This window comes from Malania oleifera, chromosome 2, assembly GCF_029873635.1.
Source record: "Malania oleifera isolate guangnan ecotype guangnan chromosome 2, ASM2987363v1, whole genome shotgun sequence".
Lineage (NCBI taxonomy): Eukaryota > Viridiplantae > Streptophyta > Magnoliopsida > Santalales > Ximeniaceae > Malania > Malania oleifera.
Genome location: NC_080418.1, coordinates 9,362,370 through 9,381,900, shown reverse-complemented (window position 1 = coordinate 9,381,900; position 19,531 = coordinate 9,362,370). Strand labels below are relative to the sequence as shown.

At 35.7% G+C, this 19,531-nt stretch overlaps 1 protein-coding gene across 1 annotated transcript; it reads right to left on the bottom strand.

Annotated features, from left to right (window-relative positions):
* Nucleotides 1-1,749: 1,749 nt before the first annotated feature.
* On the bottom strand, nucleotides 1,750-18,908 carry LOC131148033 (actin-binding protein wsp1-like). The gene is made up of 3 exons (XM_058097779.1): nucleotides 18,790-18,908; nucleotides 11,986-12,541; nucleotides 1,750-2,226 (listed from the first exon to the last, which is right to left on the bottom strand). Exons 1-3 carry the CDS (start codon nucleotides 18,906-18,908, stop codon nucleotides 1,750-1,752), a joined length of 1,152 nt encoding a protein of 383 aa, XP_057953762.1.
* Between the last annotated feature and the right edge of the window lie 623 nt (nucleotides 18,909-19,531).

Genomic DNA, 19,531 nt, shown 5'->3' with positions numbered 1-19,531 from the left:
TGTGGCTCATTTTGTTTTGTAAAATCAAATCTCTCTCTCTCTCTCTCTCTCTCTCTCTCTCTCTCTCTCTCTCTCTCTCTCTCTCTCTCTCTCTCTCTCTCTCTCTCGGCAGCAGAACCCTACCCTTTCTCTCTTTGATTTTGTCGCAGCGTCCCGGGAGCGCGTGTGCCCCGGGCAGCGAAATTAAAAATTATTTTAATATTTTCAGGAAAAATATGGTGTAGGAGTCGCCACTAACCTTTAGTGCAGTTAGAACACATGATCACTACCCCGTTAGGGGTAGAATCGGTCTACATTACCAGAGTTGGGGTCGGGAGTTCGGTTACGCGAGGGGAAGGTACGAGCACCCCCTACGCGCCCATTCTTAAGAACGGAACCTAATTAATTTAAAATTATCCCTAAGTTAATCTAATAAATCTTTACATTACTCCTTTTTATGAATTTATAAATACATAGAAAAATAAATAAATATATACATATATTCCCTCAGAGCTTAGGGTACGTGATGCCCAAAGGCTAATACCCCTTGCAATTAAATCATAGGGATAATAAAAATCAAAAATATTTAATAAAAAATATAATAAAATAAAATAAAATAATAATAATCATTATAATAATGAACATAATAATAATAACAATAATAATAATAATAATAAATAAAAATAGTAAAAATAATAATAATGGTACTAATAATAATAATGTTACCAAATAATCACAAAGATACCTTTTTTTTTACATACGTAAATATATACAATAAGGGTAATAATAATACTTTTATTGGATAGCACTAACATTGATAATGCTTCTACCTACATTTATATATATATATACATAAATATATATACACTAATGGTTATAATACTAGTAATGCCTTTGAATGGTAACACTAACAATAATAAATGTGAACACACAATCAAAGATCTACACAGGATATATAGAAACAAAATTATTAAACCTAAGGAAACAAACTTATAATCAGATTATGGAAACTAAGTAATCCTAAAATCAGTGGGTCATTGTACAAAGGTAAGCAAATAGTGAAGTTATGGAAATAATCTAAAGCTACTACTAATATATGAATATTCAATATAACCACTAACCGGAAAATTATCGAATTAAAGATTGGTGTAGAACCCTAAAAAAAAATAATATGCTACACATGCAATAAACACTAACCCTATATATGAACATTAATTATGACAAAAAACCCTAAATGATCCTAAACATATGGATATCAAAGAAAGACACCCTTAAGTAAATAATTACAATAGTTATTCTAACTACATATTAAACATGCAATAATTATATTAACAATTCAATTAAACTTTAAGTATCCAAACAAATTCCAACTATAAAAATTCCACAATAAAGAAAATTAATGTATATAAATAATATAATTAAAACAAACCACCAATATGGATATTAAATATTAAAATAACCAATAAAAACCATAGAAACATACATACCTGTATAGACACAAAAACAACCCAAGACATTAGATATTAGAGCAAATAAAACAACAATAATATAATATATATAAAAACAAATAAATAAAAAAAACATAAATAAAAAAAAAACCACACGTACATGTATGTGTGAAATTGTGTGTGTAAAAAGCGTGTCTTTTCTGGATGTGTGAATGTGTGTGTGTGTGTGTGCGGGAGGACTTACAGGGATAGGGTGTGAGATCTTGTGGAGCTGCCGGAGGTCCTGGGGAGAGGGTGAAGACGGCCGGAGACGATGAGGTGCTCACGGTGGCTGGAGGCAGAGCAGATGATTCTCGGCAATGGTGGAGTTCGGCGTGGAGGGAGCGGCAGCAGCAGTTGCAGAAGAAGGTCGCCCGTGCTGCTCGATGGTTGTTGTGTTGTGGAGGTTGCGGACTGTATCGAGGCTCCTCTTAGCACAAACTCCGGCGACGGCGAGGATGGTGCGACGACTGCGATGAAAGGTGACAGCAATGGTGGTTGACGGGCAAGGACGGAGACGATGGGGACTTGCTGGAGAGAGCGTGGGGCGTTGTCGTGAATTTCTGGGGATTGCTGCTGGTGCTGTGGGTGATGCCTGCGGTGATGGGAGTTGCAGGGGTCGTCGTGTTGCCGTGGCTGTGCAGCGGTGATGGTTGGAGCATGGAGGGCCTGGGTTGCTGGTAACCGCCGGAGTTGCAGAGAGCCGTGAGGCTCTGCCGGAGCGTGGCGGTGATGGTGGGTGCAGGGGACTGGCAGTGTGCTGTGTGGATTCAGAAACAAAGGGAGAGATTGAGAAGAGGATGGATGGCCGGGGGCTGGGTGTGCGAGAGAGAGAGGGAAGAAAGGTTAGGCTTTTTTTTTTTTTGTTTTTCTGGCCTGCTCTGCCTTGGCCTCTTGCGCTGCGCCCGGCTGGAGTGTCTGCAGCGCCTCCCCAGGCTCCCTTCTTATAAAAATGATTTTGAAGAAACCCTAAAAACACTTCCTTTTTGGTTTATGGTATCTTTTTTTTTTTTTTTTTTTTGGAAATAATATATACTGCTATTATGTAAATAAGGAAATAATAATAATAATAATAATAATAATAATAATAATAATAGTAATAATAAAAATAAATAAAATAATAATAATAATAGTAATAATAAAGGTAAAAATACTGATAATAATAATAATTAAAAATAATGTCAATAATAATGAAAATAATTAATAATAATAATAATAAACAATATAAATAAAAATAATAAAAATAAAAGTAATAATAATATTAAAATAATAGTAATAATAGTAATAAAAATACTAATAATAATGATAATAAAAATAATGTCAATAATAATGAAAATAATTAATAATAATAATAATAATAATAATAATAATAATAAACAATAAAAATAAAAGTAATAATAATAATATAATGAAATAATAAATTAATAATAATAGTAATAAATAAAATAAAGTAATAATAGTAATAAAACTTACTACTAATAATGACAATAAAATTAAAATCATAATGAAATATATGACTAATAATAAATAAATAGACGTAAAAAAATTAACAATAAAGTAATATTAATAATACTAATGAAAAATAATAATAATAATAAGAAAATACATAATATAATAATACTACTAAACAATAATACTAGTGAAAATTAATAATAATAATAATAATAAGAATAAATAATAATAATAATAATAAAATAACAATAATAATAATAATAGCGATACATATATTGGGCCTGGGTAAAAATGGGGTGTCTACAGCTGCCCCTCTTTGTAGGTTTCGTCGCTTCAAAGTAAAAGTAGGAATTCTCCTACGTTATTTGTAGCAACAAGCCTGCAAAGATAAAAGACGCTGATTTTGGACCGGGCCCAATGTAACAAAAGAGACCAAAACGATTTGTGAAAACTGATTTGCATGTATGATTGAGAGCACATGAGAATGACTTGCGTCGAGTGTAGGAACCCGAGCTACAGTTCACAGAAGGGTGACTTGCACCGGGTGTAGGAACCCGAGCTATAGTTCATAGAAGGGTGACTTGCACCGGGTGTAGGAACCCGAGCTATAGTTCACAGAAGGTGACTTGCACCGGGTGTAGGAACCCGAGCTATAGTTCACAGAAGGGCGGCTTGCACCGGGTGTAGGAACCCGAGCTATAGTTCAGGAAGGGTGACTTGCACCGGGTGTAGGAACCCGAGCTATAGTTCACGCAGGGTGACTTGCACCGGGTGTAGGAACCCGAGCTATAGTTCACGGAGGGTGACTTGCATCGGGTGTAGGAACCCGAGCTATAGTTCACGAAGGGTGACTTGCACCGGGCGTAGGAACCCGAGCTATAGTTCACAAAAGGGTGACTTGCACCGGGTGTAGGAACCCGAGCTATAGTTCATGAGGGGTGACTTGCATCGGGTGTAGGAACCCGAGCTATAGTTCACGAGGGGTGACTTGCACCGGGTGTAGGAACCCGAGCTATAGTTCACGGAGGGTGACTTGCATCGGGTGTAGGAACCCGAGCTATAGTTCACAGAGGGTGACTTGCACCGAGTGTAGGAACCCGAGCTATAGTTCACTGAAGGATCACTAAGGTAGGACCGTGAATGGTCAATAAGGTGGGACTGCGAATGGTCAATAAGAGTGGGACTGCAAAGGGTCAATAAAATGGGACTGTGAAGGGTCAATAAGATGGGACCGCGATGGGTAATTAAGAATGGGACCGTGATAGGTCAACAAGGTGGGACCACGAAGGGTCAATAAGGTGGGACCACGAAGGGTCAATAAGGTGGGACTGCGAATGGTCAATAAGAGTGGGACTGCAAATGGTCAATAAAGTGGGACTGTGAAGGGTCAATAAGAGTTGGACCGCGAAAGGTCAATAAGGTGGGACTGCGAAGGGTCAATAAGAGTGGGACCGCAATAGGTCAATAAGGTGGGACCACGAAAGATCAATAAGGTGGGACCGCGAAGGGTCAATAAGAATGGGACCGTGATAGGTCAATAAGAATGGGACCGTGATAGGTCAATAAGGTGGGACCACGAAGGGTCAATAAAAGTGGAACCGCGATGGGTCAATAAGAATGGGACCGTGATGGGTCAATAAGGTGGGACCACGAAGGGTCAATAAAAGTGGAACCGCGATGGGTCAATAAGAATGGGACCGTGATGGGTCAATAAGGTGGGACCGCGAAGGGTCAATAAGGTGGGACCGCGATGGGTCAATAAGATGGGACCGCGAGGGGTTAATAAGAGTGGACCGCGATGGGTCAATAAGCTGGGACCGCGAGGGGTTCAATAAGAGTGGACCGCAATGGGTCAAATAAGGTGGGACCGCGATGGGTCAATACGCTGGGACCGCGTGGTGTTAATAAGATTGGACCGGGATGGGTCAATAAGAGTGGACCGCGATGGGTCAAATAAGGTGGGACCGCGATGGGTCAATAAGATGGGATCGCGAGGGGTTAATAAGAGTGGACCGCGATGGGTCAATAAGAGTGGACCGCGATGGGTCAAATAAGGTGGGACCGCGATGGGTCAATAAGATGGGATCGCGAGGGGTTAATAAGAGTGGACCGCGATGGGTCAATAAAAGTGGACCGCGATGGGTCAATAAGAATGGACCGCGATGGGTCAAATAAAAGTGAATAAGATAATCAGAATAAATTGGATGAAACTGCTAGCATGAATGAGATAATCAAGAAAGCTTTGAGGCGACCCAATACCTCGATTTCGTCGTGAATAGTAGCATTTTTGGATGTGAAGGCCGATGCCTTAATTTCAAGGTAGATGACTCAATTTGGACCAAGGGGATGGCTACTCTATATGGATGATCAATCAAGTATGACGTCTCGAGATATTTGGGAAGTGTCCTCGAGTGTAAGGTTTTAAGTCCTGAAAATTTGCTTCACTAGGGATGATCAATCAGGTGCCAGGTCTCGAGATCTTTTGGACGGTCAGTTTTTGGAAAATGAATACCCTAGTGAGGGATGATGAATCGGGTACGAAATCTTGAGAACTTTTTGGAATATGTCCTCAGGTGTAGGGCTCAGAATTATTCCACTGGGGATTATCAATCGGGAATGAAATCCCGAGTTTCTTTGGTTGTCTTTAGATTACCCTCCTTGAGACTCAACAACCAATGCATCAATTGCTTCCTGGGGTTAACTGCCACAGTTTCAAAGTATGTCAATCTGTGCATGGGGGCCAGTTGCCCCAGTTTCAAAATATGTCTAGACAAAAATGGCTCAGTTCAGGAGGCAGAAGAATTATTCAGAAGTTTATTCAACCAGGCAAGTGTGATTGAATAGTGCTCTATTGCTATATGTATGCATGTTGCTACCTAAGATGCTAGAATGCAGTGATATGTTGCTATGTGTGCATAATGATGCGTGAATGCAAGGATGTATGCATGTTGCATGAGATGCCCTTTGTATTTTCTTTCTTATGCAATGCATGTAATGTATGGTAATGCATGAAATGCATGGTAATGCATGAGTATCTTCTCCTTCCATCGTGCTTGTAATCGACAACCCAATCTCTGATCTTGGGTGTGCTTTCAAATTCCACGTTGCCGTTGATTCTGGTCATGTTTCAAATTCCAAAAGGCGCTCAAAATCTTCCCCAGTGTTTACATGTCACCGGTCATCGCCCTGTTTTTGACTTTTATTCTATCCTAAAAGCTCTTGAATTTGCTCCAATGGAACTTAAAAACTGCCCCAGTTTCGATCCTTGTCCACTGATCTTGGCTATGTCATCATCGTGCACTCTGATACGAAGGCATCGGAATTAGTCCAGAAAAAACTCAAACCACAATCTGCCCCTGTTACCATCATTTGTTACTGATATTGGCTTCAATTTTCTTCACTCATCTGGTCATGGAGGTGATTGGCTTGGCTCAAATGAAACTCGATCACAAAATCTGCCTCAGTTGAATGGATCTATAACTGATCTTGACCCTATTTTCATACTCCAATCTGGTAAGAAGGTGCTTGAATGGGTCCCATTGAAACTCAATTCTTCTTGAGTAAGCGGATCTTTGAAACTTGACATGACATCTGCCCCAGTTAAACTGCTCTTTCTCTATAGGGATCTTCTTTATATAAATTGCTGGTGATTCTGAAACCCTTTGACTATCCATCCTCCTTTAAAACTTTGAAGGGAAAGGAGATTTTTTTTTTTTATATATATAATACATGATGACGTGCCAATTTACTAACGAGCTCGTAACAAACCCAATTCTGATCTTGGCCATATTTTTGAATTCCCAACTGACATAGATGTCCCTGAATGTGTTCTTCTAAAACTTGGCATGACACCCACCCTAGTAGATGCATTTGTAACTGATCCTGTCTATCTTACATTTTCTCCACAAGAACGTTCTTTGGATTTAATGTTTTAAAATCTCTTTGAAATTTAAATGAATAAGCATGCAATCAGATAACTCAATCTCAATAGGAATATGGATGGAATGCACAAACTTGCTTGACTTTACTTGATTTTCTGTGCTTGTTAAATAGGAGACAAATTTTACCAGTATTTTGACACTAATGTAATTTTGCTAGCCTAGAGAATCATATCAATGGGCAAAACCTTTTTTTTTTTTTTTTAGCCTCATAACCATAACTTCTCCACCGTATCACCACTTAGAGGTTCTTTCTTGCTTATTTGAAGTTTGTCTCAAACTCCCTGTCTTGAATTATAACTAGTATCTCATTAGGTAGTCTGATCAATATTCCAATCTCAAGGTGGGCTTTAAGACATGGGACGAAACGTAGGCTTAGGATTTAGGTTTCACCAAGAATAAGGAAACTAAGGCTCAAAAATCCCATCCCTTAATAAAAATTTCTGCCCCAGTGGTGCAGTATTCGCGAAATATTGATCGAACTTGTCATTTGAACAAGTTGCCTACGTACCTTTGCAGGATCAAGTCATTACGTAGTTTAGACTCAACATTGAGTCTGACAAATCATTTGAGACAACAACGTATACCAATCTGGTTAGGACTTTCATTTGGACCGTAATGTAGGCTAGGGGTATGGGTTAAAGAAGAAAAGAGTTAAATAAGGCTCAAAATCATTGATTTCATCAAGGGTAATTTGGTCAAAGATCACATATGTAGCAAGTCCCTTATTTTTATTTCTTCTTCCTTTTCCTCTTCTTTTTCTTCCCCTTTTTTATCTTCTTCTTCTTCTTCTTTCATCGCAACTTTGGCCTTTTCTTTTATAAAGGAATTTAACTTCATTTTCATCTGAATTCCTTTTAAGACTGATATTTTTTTTTCAAACTGCCCCAGTGTGGGGTGTGATCCTTTGACGGGTTGATTAAGAATTGAATTGTTCAGGCTTAAAAAGGGGCTTGCAAGGGATTTCTTCTTTCACTTTCTTTTGGGTAGTAGAACAATGGCCTGCCATCATTTTAGTAGTGATCATTGCCTCAAATGATTTGTTAAACACTAGGAGACCCAAACCCTGGTTGAATTTTTGATGAACTGACTTTTGAGAAAAGATTGGTTTAACATTCAGGCTCAACTTGGTTAACAAATGGTAAATCATTGTTTGGTACTTTATGGGAAAACTGGTTGATCAAAGATAGCCACCCCTCATTTGATTAGAATATAATCATCATACCTTTAAGACACCAATCATAACTTAGATAACAAAGATAAGAGACTTTTTCATTGATTTCATCAAATAAATGTAGGACAAAGCTTGAGAAGTCATTTCTGTATATTTCTCTTATGACACTTCTTCATTTTGAAATCCACATCCCACAAAGCTCCTTGACAACCCCTTGAAGTGACCTTCTTTACTGAACTTCATTTTGGAGGTTTTTTCTTCATCGTTATTTTTTTTTTTTTTTGCCCCATTGAATAGACCCCTGAAATCAACTTATGGCTCCAAGTCCTTTGTACTGATAAAATTATTTCCTATGTCACTTACACAAAATACAAGCAAAAATGGACAAAATTTGGCACAAGGTAGTGGTTCAAGGATGATGAAATGAGATGAGACTGAAAGACATTCTTATTTCATTCAATTTCAAAATGATTTAACTGAAAAGCATGGATGCATTACTCTTGTCATCACCCTTAGGTGATCAAGCACATCATTTTGTATCATGTAAGCTCACTTTTGAAGTTGAAAACCAATCAATCTTCCAACCCGATGACATTTATTACATTCTTACTATGATCACGCAACGAGTTCCCATGATCCTAACCTTTCTCTATAGAGAGATTATCTTGCTCCACTCAATACTGGAATCCTGGATCTTTAACTTTGCCACCTTGGCACACCGATTTTGCTGAAAATTGGGATGTGATTACAGACTCATCGGAGATGACTATGCATGCATAGTAATGAATTTGAGCATGGAATGCACGATTAGGTCATGCAATAGGTGTTTATGCATGGATGCAACTAATGCACTTATATATACAAACAAAGATATGAGCGTGCATGCAACTTATCGTGCATGACTATGTATGCAATGAAGTGCATGAATACTATGTGACCTAAATGACTACTTTGCCAGTATTCTAGAAAAAATTCCACTAATAAGAGATTTCAAGATTAACATAACCATGGATGGGCCACGATTTCAATTCAAATCTTCCCTTAACCATTCCTTTCCTAATTAACGGTCCATGTACCTCAGGTTCTATGAAGGGTCAGATTATGATCTGAGGTTGGGGTTGACCCAGGTTAGTCAACTCACTGGATTTGTTCAATATGGGCTTGTGGACTTTAGTGTGCACTTGGGCCGCAAGTATATTAAAATATGGGCTTCAATATATTTCATGATAGGATTAGGCCCTAATTTTAAAAGGACTTGGGCTTGGATTTGTTTAGAAAAAAGTTGGCCCATATTTTTAGACAATAGGGCCGAAGCCCACTTTTGAAATCTGGGTTTTACCCTTTTTGAAAATCAGGCCTGGGCTACGTTTTTACTTAGCAAAATGTCAGGCCTAGGTTGGTTTTTTTCTTAAAAAAAAAAAATTGGGCCCGAGTTATTTGAAAATGGTTTGGCCGACCCATATTTTAAAATGCTTGGGCCAAGTGCTTCATTTTTGAAAGGATGGGCCATGATCTCATTATTGGGCTTTTCCAGTATACTGGCTAAGTAGTATGTATGTTTAAAATGGATGTCAAATGTATGATATAATACAAAGTATCTCATAACATATACACAACACACTATACATGGAGAAGGATGTGGCTCCTGTCCCAACCTAGGGTAGGTACGTATATACAGGGTTTTTTATGGCTCTATCCTAGTTAAGGGGAAACTATGGACAAGTAAGTGTGGGTAGGCTCTAATCCCTATTGACAAAAAGGTCCCCAATTTGAAATTTCATCCTCCCCCATAGGGGTCCGGACAAAACTCGCATTGAGCGGGGTGGTTCGCGGGTCCCATCAAGCTTAAGCTACGAAGGGACAAACGCTATTACACCCCTATCTAATCTTAGCAGGTAAAGCTCGGATATAGAGCGTGAAAGTGTGTGAATTTAAATTTAACCTAATCCCACTATCCCCACATTTATTCACATGCTATAAACAATATGGAAACAAGATATCTACAATTAATATATATATTCAAAAGATAAGGAAACACAATATATGTAATTAATATGTTCATTCAAAAAATTTGGAAATAAGGAAACAAAATATTTACGATTAGTATACAAAATATCTATAATTAATATACTTATTCAAAATATCTTACAATTAATATGCTTTATTCAGAATATTTGGAAACAAAATATCTACAATTAATATTCACAAAATTAGGAAACGAAATATTTTTAATTAATTTTGGTTATTTACAAATTATGGAAGTAAAATATTTTCAATTAATCAAAGTTATTTACAAATTACAATATTCACAAAATAAGGAGTAATTAAAAGTTTTATTAAATTTGGACTTGGGATAATTTCTAATTAATTAATGGCTCGACTCTCTAAGGTCCCCAGCGGAGTCGCCAAACTGTCGCGGCGTCCCGGGAGCGCGTGTGCCCCGGGCGGCGAAATTAAAAATTATTTTAATATTTTCAGGAAAAATATGGTGTAGGAGTCGCCACTAACCTTTATTGCGGTTAGAACACATGATCACTACCCCGTTAGGGGTAGAATCGGTCTACATTACCAGAGTTGGGGTCGGGAGTTCGGTTACGCGAGGGGAAGGTACGAGCACCCCCTACGCGCCCATTCTTAAGAACGGAACCTAATTAATTTAAAATTATCTCTAAGTTAATCTAATAAATCTTTACATTACTCCTTTTTATGAATTTATAAATACATAGAAAAATAAATAAATATATACATATATTCCCTCAGAGCTTAGGGTACGTGATGCCCAAAGGCTAATACCCCTTGCAATTAAATCATAGGGATAATAAAAATCAAAAATATTTAATAAAAAATATAATAAAATAAAATAAAATAATAATAATCATTATAATAATGAACATAATAATAATAACAATAATAATAATAATAATAATAATAAATAAAAATAGTAAAAATAATAATAATGGTACTAATAATAATAATGTTACCAAATAATCACAAAGATACCTTTTTTTTTACATACGTAAATATATACAATAAGGGTAATAATAATACTTTTATTGGATAGCACTAACATTGATAATGCTTCTACCTACATTTATATATATATATATATATATACATAAATATATATACACTAATGGTTATAATACTAGTAATGCCTTTGAATGGTAACACTAACAATAATAAATGTGAACACACAATCAAAGATCTACACAGGATATATAGAAACAAAATTATTAAACCTAAGGAAACAAACTTATAATCAGATTATGGAAACTAAGTAATCCTAAAATCAGTGGGTCATTGTACAAAGGTAAGCAAATAGTGAAGTTATGGAAATAATCTAAAGCTACTACTAATATATGAATATTCAATATAACCACTAACCGGAAAATTATCGAATTAAAGATTGGTGTAGAACCCTAAAAAAAAATAATATGCTACACATGCAATAAACACTAACCCTATATATGAACATTAATTATGACAAAAAAACCCTAAATGATCCTAAACATATGGATATCAAAGAAAGACACCCTTAAGTAAATAATTACAATAGTTATTCTAACTACATATTAAACATGCAATAATTATATTAACAATTCAATTAAACTTTAAGTATCCAAACAAATTCCAACTATAAAAATTCCACAATAAAGAAAATTAATGTATATAAATAATACAATTAAAACAAACCACCAATATGGATATTAAATATTAAAATAACCAATAAAAACCATAGAAACATACATACCTGTATAGACACAAAAACAACCCAAGACATTAGATATTAGAGCAAATAAAACAACAATAATATAATATATATAAAAACAAATAAATAAAAAAACATAAATAAAAAAAAAACCACACGTACATGTATGTGTGAAATTGTGTGTGTAAAAAGCGTGTCTTTTCTGGATGTGTGAATGTGTGTGTGTGTGTGTGCGGGAGGACTTACAGGGATAGGGGTGTGAGATCTTGTGGAGCTGCCGGAGGTCCTGGGGAGAGGGTGAAGACGGCCGGAGACGATGAGGTGCTCACGGTGGCTGGAGGCAGAGCAGATGATTCTCGGCAATGGTGGAGTTCGGCGTGGAGGGAGCGGCAGCAGCAGTTGCAGAAGAAGGTCGCCCGTGCTGCTCGATGGTTGTTGTGTTGTGGAGGTTGCGGACTGTATCGAGGCTCCTCTCAGCACAAACTCCGGCGACGGCGAGGATGGTGCGACGACTGCGATGAAAGGTGACAGCAATGGTGGTTGATGGGCAAGGACGGAGACGATGGGGACTTGCTGGAGAGAGCGTGGGGCGTTGTCGTGAATTTCTGGGGATTGCTGCTGGTGCTGTGGGTGATGCCTGCGGTGATGGGAGTTGCAGGGGTCGTCGTGTTGCCGTGGCTGTGCAGCGGTGATGGTTGGAGCATGGAGGGCCTGGGTTGCTGGTAACCGCCGGAGTTGCAGAGAGCCGTGAGGCTCTGCCGGAGCGTGGCGGTGATGGTGGGTGCAGGGGACTGGCAGTGTGCTGTGTGGATTCAGAAACAAAGGGAGAGATTGAGAAGAGGATGGATGGCCGGGGGCTGGGTGTGCGAGAGAGAGAGGGAAGAAAGGTTAGGCTTTTTTTTTTTTTGTTTTTCTGGCCTGCTCTGCCTTGGCCTCTTGCGCTGCGCCCGGCTGGAGTGTCTGCAGCGCCTCCCCCGGCTCCCTTCTTATAAAAATGATTTTGAAGAAACCCTAAAAACACTTCCTTTTTGGTTTATGGTATCTTTTTTTTTTTTTGGAAATAATATATACTGCTATTATGTAAATAAGGAAATAATAATAATAATAATAATCATAATAATAATAATAATAGTAATAATAAAAATAAATAAAATAATAATAATAATAGTAATAATAAAGGTAAAAATACTGATAATAATAATAATTAAAAATAATGTCAATAATAATGAAAATAATTAATAATAAATAATAAACAATATAAATAATAAATAATAAAATAAAAGTAATAATTAATATTAAAATAATAATAATAAAATAATAGTAATAAAGTAATAAAATACTAATAATATGATAATAAAATAATGTCAATAATAATGAAATAATTAATAATAATAAATAATAATAATAATAATAAACAATAAAAATAAAAGTAATAATAATTAATATTAATTGAACAAATAATAATAATAAATAATATAATAATAATAGTACTAAATAAAATAATAGTAATATAGTAATAAACCTACTAATAATAATGACAATAAAAATTAAAAATAATAATGAAAATAATGAATAATAATAATAAAAAAATAGAAGTAAAAAATAAAAAAAAAATAAATATTAATCATCCTACTGAAAAATAATAATAATTAATAAGGAAATAATAATAATAATAATAATAATAACAATAAGATTAGTGAAAATTAATAATAATAATAATAATAAGAATAAATAATAATAATAATAATAATAAAATAACAATAATAATAATAATAGCGATACATATATTGGGCCTGGGTAAAAATGGGGTGTCTACAAATTTCTCTAAGATTTTAGTCCGATTCGACGATCAAACGTCACCATGGGGTGGGTCCTAGGAGCGACCCTTAGCGAGAAAATCGGAGTAGATTTTCGTCTTAGCAGACACCACTCCAAAGCTGAGGTAAGTATGATGAATATGTTAAATGTTTGGATTTAATTGATTAAATGGAGTGTATAGGCTTAGGAAATGTGAATATGATTATAATTCTCGGGTTGAGTTGATTGAACTGGGGAAATATGATTTCAAGGTTTAAGCTCCGAAATGCCGCAAACGTGGGATTAGGATTTTCACAGGAATCCTCTTAGCAAGCAGGTAATGGGAATAAATTATAACAAATATTTTTAGGGAATTAACTGGTTGATTAAAGTATGTGAAATTGAGAATATGGATTTTTTCCTTGTGATTATTATATTATGATTATCAGACAAAAAAGTTGTGTGGCATGAGAAATTTGAAATAACTGCTTTATACTGGGAATGTGATGAAATGAGATACATATATACACATAAATAGAAATGATGTTATGGGATATACGAATACGTTTTTGTATGAATATGATAATATGAGATAAATTGACATGTTTTATACAGATATGAAGATATGAGAAACACAAATAGGTTTTACTGAGAAATGATAATATATATGGTATGCAGATATATTTTTTAGAGAAATTATGAAATATGATATACATATATGTTTTTGTGGAGATATGATAAAATGTGAGATACATATATGTTTTACTGAAATGATGATATAAGTGATATGCACATAGATGTTTTATACAACAATGTTGAATTGAGATACATACATATATGAGATGAAATTAATACAAATATGATGGAAATGATACAGAAATGATGAGAATAATACTGATATGATGAGATATACAAACACAATGAAATGTGAATACAGAAATGTGGAAATGAGAACCCTAATGGACCATAGTACACAAAGCACGGTACCGTTGTAAGTATTTGTGATTAGTGCAATCACACATATGGTATAAAGTGTTGCGAGATAGTCAATTAGGCCTGAGAAGAGTTGTGTTACTCTTTGGGGTCCAGAGCAGGATTGGGTAGGCAAATGGTACCACAAACGCGTTCCCCATTTTGATCTAACCGAATAAGCCAACCACGGTTAGGTCGAGCCTTCAAGCCGCACAACCTGGTCATGTGGGGTGAATTCATGACGATGTGATGTGAATATCCTCAGGATGGTTACTCATTACAGACGTGATAATTATATGACAGATATGATAAATAGCCATGAGCTACAGACGCGTAGTGTTATATACTAGTAGACGCTCATGAGCTAGAGTTTGTTTATGAAAAGTGAAAATGAAAGATAATTGTATATCTCAAATATGATGAACAACCATGAGTTACAAATGTGTAGTGCTATATGCCGGTGGATACTCATGGGCTAGAATATGGATATGGGGAATGAGATGAGAATGAATAGTCGTGCGTTACAAACATGTTATGCTATATGTTGGAGGATACTCACGAGTTAGACTATGAACATGAGAAATGATGTGAAGACCTATGAGAATATGAGCTAGTATATGATTATGAGAAAAAAAAAAAGAAAGCTTATGAAAGCATATGATATATGATTATAAGAAATGATATGAAAGCTTATGAAACTATGTTTTATATATATATATATATATATATATATATATATATATGATTATGAGCACAAATCTGTATATTTTTCCCAGTTGATATAATCATTGAAATGAATGTGTTATGAAGTAATAAAACTCACGCTGGCATACACTGTGAATAATTTATTCCATCTTAATGAGAGGTGTCTCACCCAGAATTTAAACATTTTAGGAAACCAAAATAGACCAGCAGAGAGAGCTTCGAGGGAGAGGAGACCATAGTACCCTAGTAGTCAGGGTAAGTGTTTTTTAGATGGGGATGTGTTTGGTATGATTCCCAAAATATTTTGTGGATTTTTTTGGAGATGTATATGTATGTGTGTAGAGGTTATAGCACTCCGGTATTGTATTTTGCGACCCAGACACTTTATGTATTCCGCTGCATGGTTTGTGTGTATTGAGCCCCGCAGGCATGATTCAGGGAATCAGGTAAGAGGGAATAAAATTATATCAGTATTTTATTAAGGTAAACCAGCTATTTACGAGCATATGAAATTTATTATTTATCTATATGATTTTCAGAATAGCCTGATTACTGGAAAAATGATGATTTTGGTTCAAGGTTATATTTGAGATAATTGCTTATGATATTAAAACTGTGTGACATGAGAACAATTTCTTTCTAATAAATTAAATATGAATTTCTGTGGTATTTGGGCTTTCATGAGGGGTTGTTTATAATGATTATGACATGATGAATGAACTTTTATGTTTGACTCCTATGTGGGAATGTATTGACATATTGGATACCTATGTGGTAATGCATTGATGCGTCTGTGTGAATAAACTGGTTTGGTTATTTGTATGCATCTCAATATAACGTTGGCATGAGCAGGTTGTTATATTGCCTAGATATAAATCATGATATGACATTGGCAGGTCGAGAAGCTTGTCATATTGTCATTTATATAGGGTAGGACATTGGCAGGTCAAGGAGTTTGTTCTACTGATGTATGACGGGTAGGTCATGGGGATTAGATACTGGTGAATAGTGGTGCCAGTGTGGGCCACGTGTTGTGAAAGTTGGAGTGGTGCCTATGTTGGCCACGTTATATCCTATATGGATAATGGCACCTATGTGGACCATGTTATATACCCTGTGTGGGTAGTGGTGCCTGTGTGGGTCACATTATATCCTGTGTGGATAATGGGGCCTGTGTGGGCCATGTTATGTACCCTGTGTGGGTAGTGGTGCTTGTGTGGGCCAAGTGTAGATAAGAAGTGCGTTGGTGCCTGTTTGGGCCACGTACTGACATGTACGTAGTTGTTCTATATAGGCCACGTGCTGAGGACTTTGGAAGATGAAGTATGAGATGCATGATTCCTGTGTGGATGTGTTATGCGAATGTGAATTTAATTATAGCATAAAAATGATGTTATAGTATATTGTGAATGCATGTGTGTGCATGTGGTGAGGTAAACATACAACCGGGGGCTTGTTAAGAAAGGCGAGTGCTCTGCTAGGTATTTTCTCGGTATCAGTGCAAAGGGATGCTACTTGTATGGGCGGGTAGACATCCCGATCCTCGGAAACCTTCACCTTTAAAGTAATAATGATGTGTGTACTGGCGGCGAGATAATACTTCACCTGAGGGCTTAGTAAGTAAGGTGAGTGCTCTGGTAGGTAGTTTTTAGTACCAGAGCAGAGGGAAACTACTTGTATGGGCTAGTAATCTTCCCTATCTTTGGGGACTTTCGCCTGCATAAAAATTATGTACTTGTGCATATTGGATGTGTGTATGTTATTAGATGTGAGTGATGTTTTTAATGATACGTTCTCTCAGTTGTTATTGATGTTATATGAGAAGCAGTTTATTTTGAAATATAATTATTAAAACTCAGTTGTCACACACTGTTATAATTTATTCCACCCTTACTGAGAAGTGTCTCACCCTAGTGAATTAACAACTTTTTAGGTTCTTCTGGAGATCGAGTTTGAAGGCCTAGGTTGGGATTATTTTTGGTCATTTCTTTTTGGGGCATTGTGAGATACTAGTATGTATATACAGATACATTTGTACTGGGTTTTGTTTTAAATACTGGTTGTGGATGTGGATATCTAGACGTTGTAGTGTTCATTTTTGGGTTGTTATATTGAACTCTGATATTTATTTGAGGTTATTTATTTATGTGCCGCTATGTGCATGTTAATTATGGTATCAGATACAGGTGATTGGAACACGTGGCACCCGAACCCTACTTGGCGGGTTTCGAGGCATCACATTGTAGCATCAGAGCATTAGTTTATAGGTTCTGTAGACTTTAAGATTGATAAATACCAGAGTATAGGTACGAATAAGGATAAGGATAGGAATGGGTAGATTTGGATGTTGATAGGAGATTTTGTATTTTGTTTCGTAGCTTAGAGGCAAAAATCCCTTGATGGACTTCTGTGAGTTTCTGAATCTGGTCAGTTTCAGAAAACCACAGTAAATCCATTGACAGTGATGTTTCTGAGTAGAGATACTGGAACTCAGAATTAGAACTTGAGGGTTAAGTTGATTTGGGGATAAGCTGGTTGTTTGACATTTTAATTGAGGATTTAAATGTCAAATTGATTCGCTATTCTATAATTGATTAGCGAATTTCGAGGATGAAATTCTTTTAAGGAGGGGAGAATGTAATGACCCCAAAAAAATTATTAATTAAAAAAAATTGTTATTATTAATTAATTAATTATTATTAAGAAAATTAATTAAAATAGGAAATTTGAGGATTTTGGGTATATATATATATATATATATATATATATATATATATATATATATAAATATAAAAGTATATATAGACACCATATTTTTGCCCAAACCAATTAGAACAAGGGATCCTTTCTCATGGCATTATTATTATTATTATTACCTTATTTTTATTTTTATTATTTTATTATCACTATTATTTTATTATTATTATTATTATTATTATTATTATTATTATTTACCTCTATTATTATTATTATTTTCATATATTATTATTACTTTATTATTATTTCTATTATTTTGCTATTATTATTATTATTATTGCTTTCAATATTAGTATTATTACTTTATTTACTAATTATTATTATTATTATTATTATTATTATTATTATTATTATTATTATTACTGTATATATTATTACCATAAAAGTATGAAGAGAATAAAAAAGAAAAAGGAAAAGAAAAGAAAGATTTTTAGGGTTGGTTTGTTTTATAAATGAGGGGCGCAGCACACGAACGGAGGAGGGAGGCAACCCAAAAAGAAAAACCTAGCTCTCAACTCATTCCTCTCTCTGCAGTCCCGCACAAACCACCCACACCCAGCACCTCCCTCATTCTCCATCTCTCTAAACCTTCATTCTTCTCTTGTTTCTAGGTTCTTCAGCACACAACCCCATCTCCTCTCGTCTGCAACTCCAGCAGCCCTCTGCTCTGGCCAACCACCATTCGCGCCAGTCACTCACAACAGTAGAACCCGTGACGGCCTCCTAGATTTCCAGCCAGCCTCCATGATCTTCTGTGACGACCACGACTCGCCCAACAGCAGCAACGTTCACAGCCCCACGACCCCTCCTCAGCCTCACCTGTTCTTCACGACCACAACACCAAACCACATCTGTGAATCTGTCCGCTGCTGAATTGCTCCACTCGAACCACCGAAGGCTCCACCAACAGCTCCGACGACAGCAGCAGCAGCATTCATAGCCCCCAGCGGCCACAGTTGTCGTTAGTTCTCTTCGGCGCCACCCCATCTCACTCGGTTTCTTCGGGCCTCACCATCAACATCACCACCCACTCCTCCGGTATGTAGGTTTTTATGATTTTTATAGTTAGTTTAATATTAAGTATTTATGGTAAGTTTTGGTTGTATTATTTAGATAAGTTAATTGTCTTTATTGTGGAATTTTTATAGTTGGAATTTATTTAGATATTTAAAGTTTAATTTCGTTTTATTCGCTGAATTGTTAATATTATTATTGCATACGTAGTTAGAATAGGTATCGTAATTATTTACTTAAGGGCGTCTTTAATATCCATATGTTTAGGGCTATTTAGGGTTTTCATCATTAATGTATGTCCAGTTTTAATTATTTAGGGTTTTCTTTATTATATATGTTATGTATACTCATATTAATATTTTAGGATAGTTAGTATTAGTATTCTAATATTTTATCATGTTTACATATAAAGGTATCAATCATTATGGCAAGTTTAGAGTTTTGGTATACATTTTGCTACTATATTTATGGTATAACTATTATTTAGTTTCACTTATTAAGGCATTTTTTATAGATGGTATTACCTTGTATAGTATCTTGAGTGTTT

What these genes read in the sequence shown, in the direction of transcription:
- LOC131148033 (XM_058097779.1), bottom strand. Translation starts at nt 18,908, where the DNA reads ATGAATGCTGCTGCTGCTGTCGTCGGAGCTGTTGGTGGAGCCTTCGGT. An exon ending in GTTGTGGTCGTGAAGAACAG is followed by an intron (nt 12,542 to 18,789) that starts GTGAGGCTGAGG and finishes GAATCCACACAG; the next exon opens with CACACTGCCAGTCCCCTGCA. An exon ending in GATCTCACACCCCTATCCCT is followed by an intron (nt 2,227 to 11,985) that starts GTAAGTCCTCCC and finishes GAATCCACACAG; the next exon opens with CACACTGCCAGTCCCCTGCA.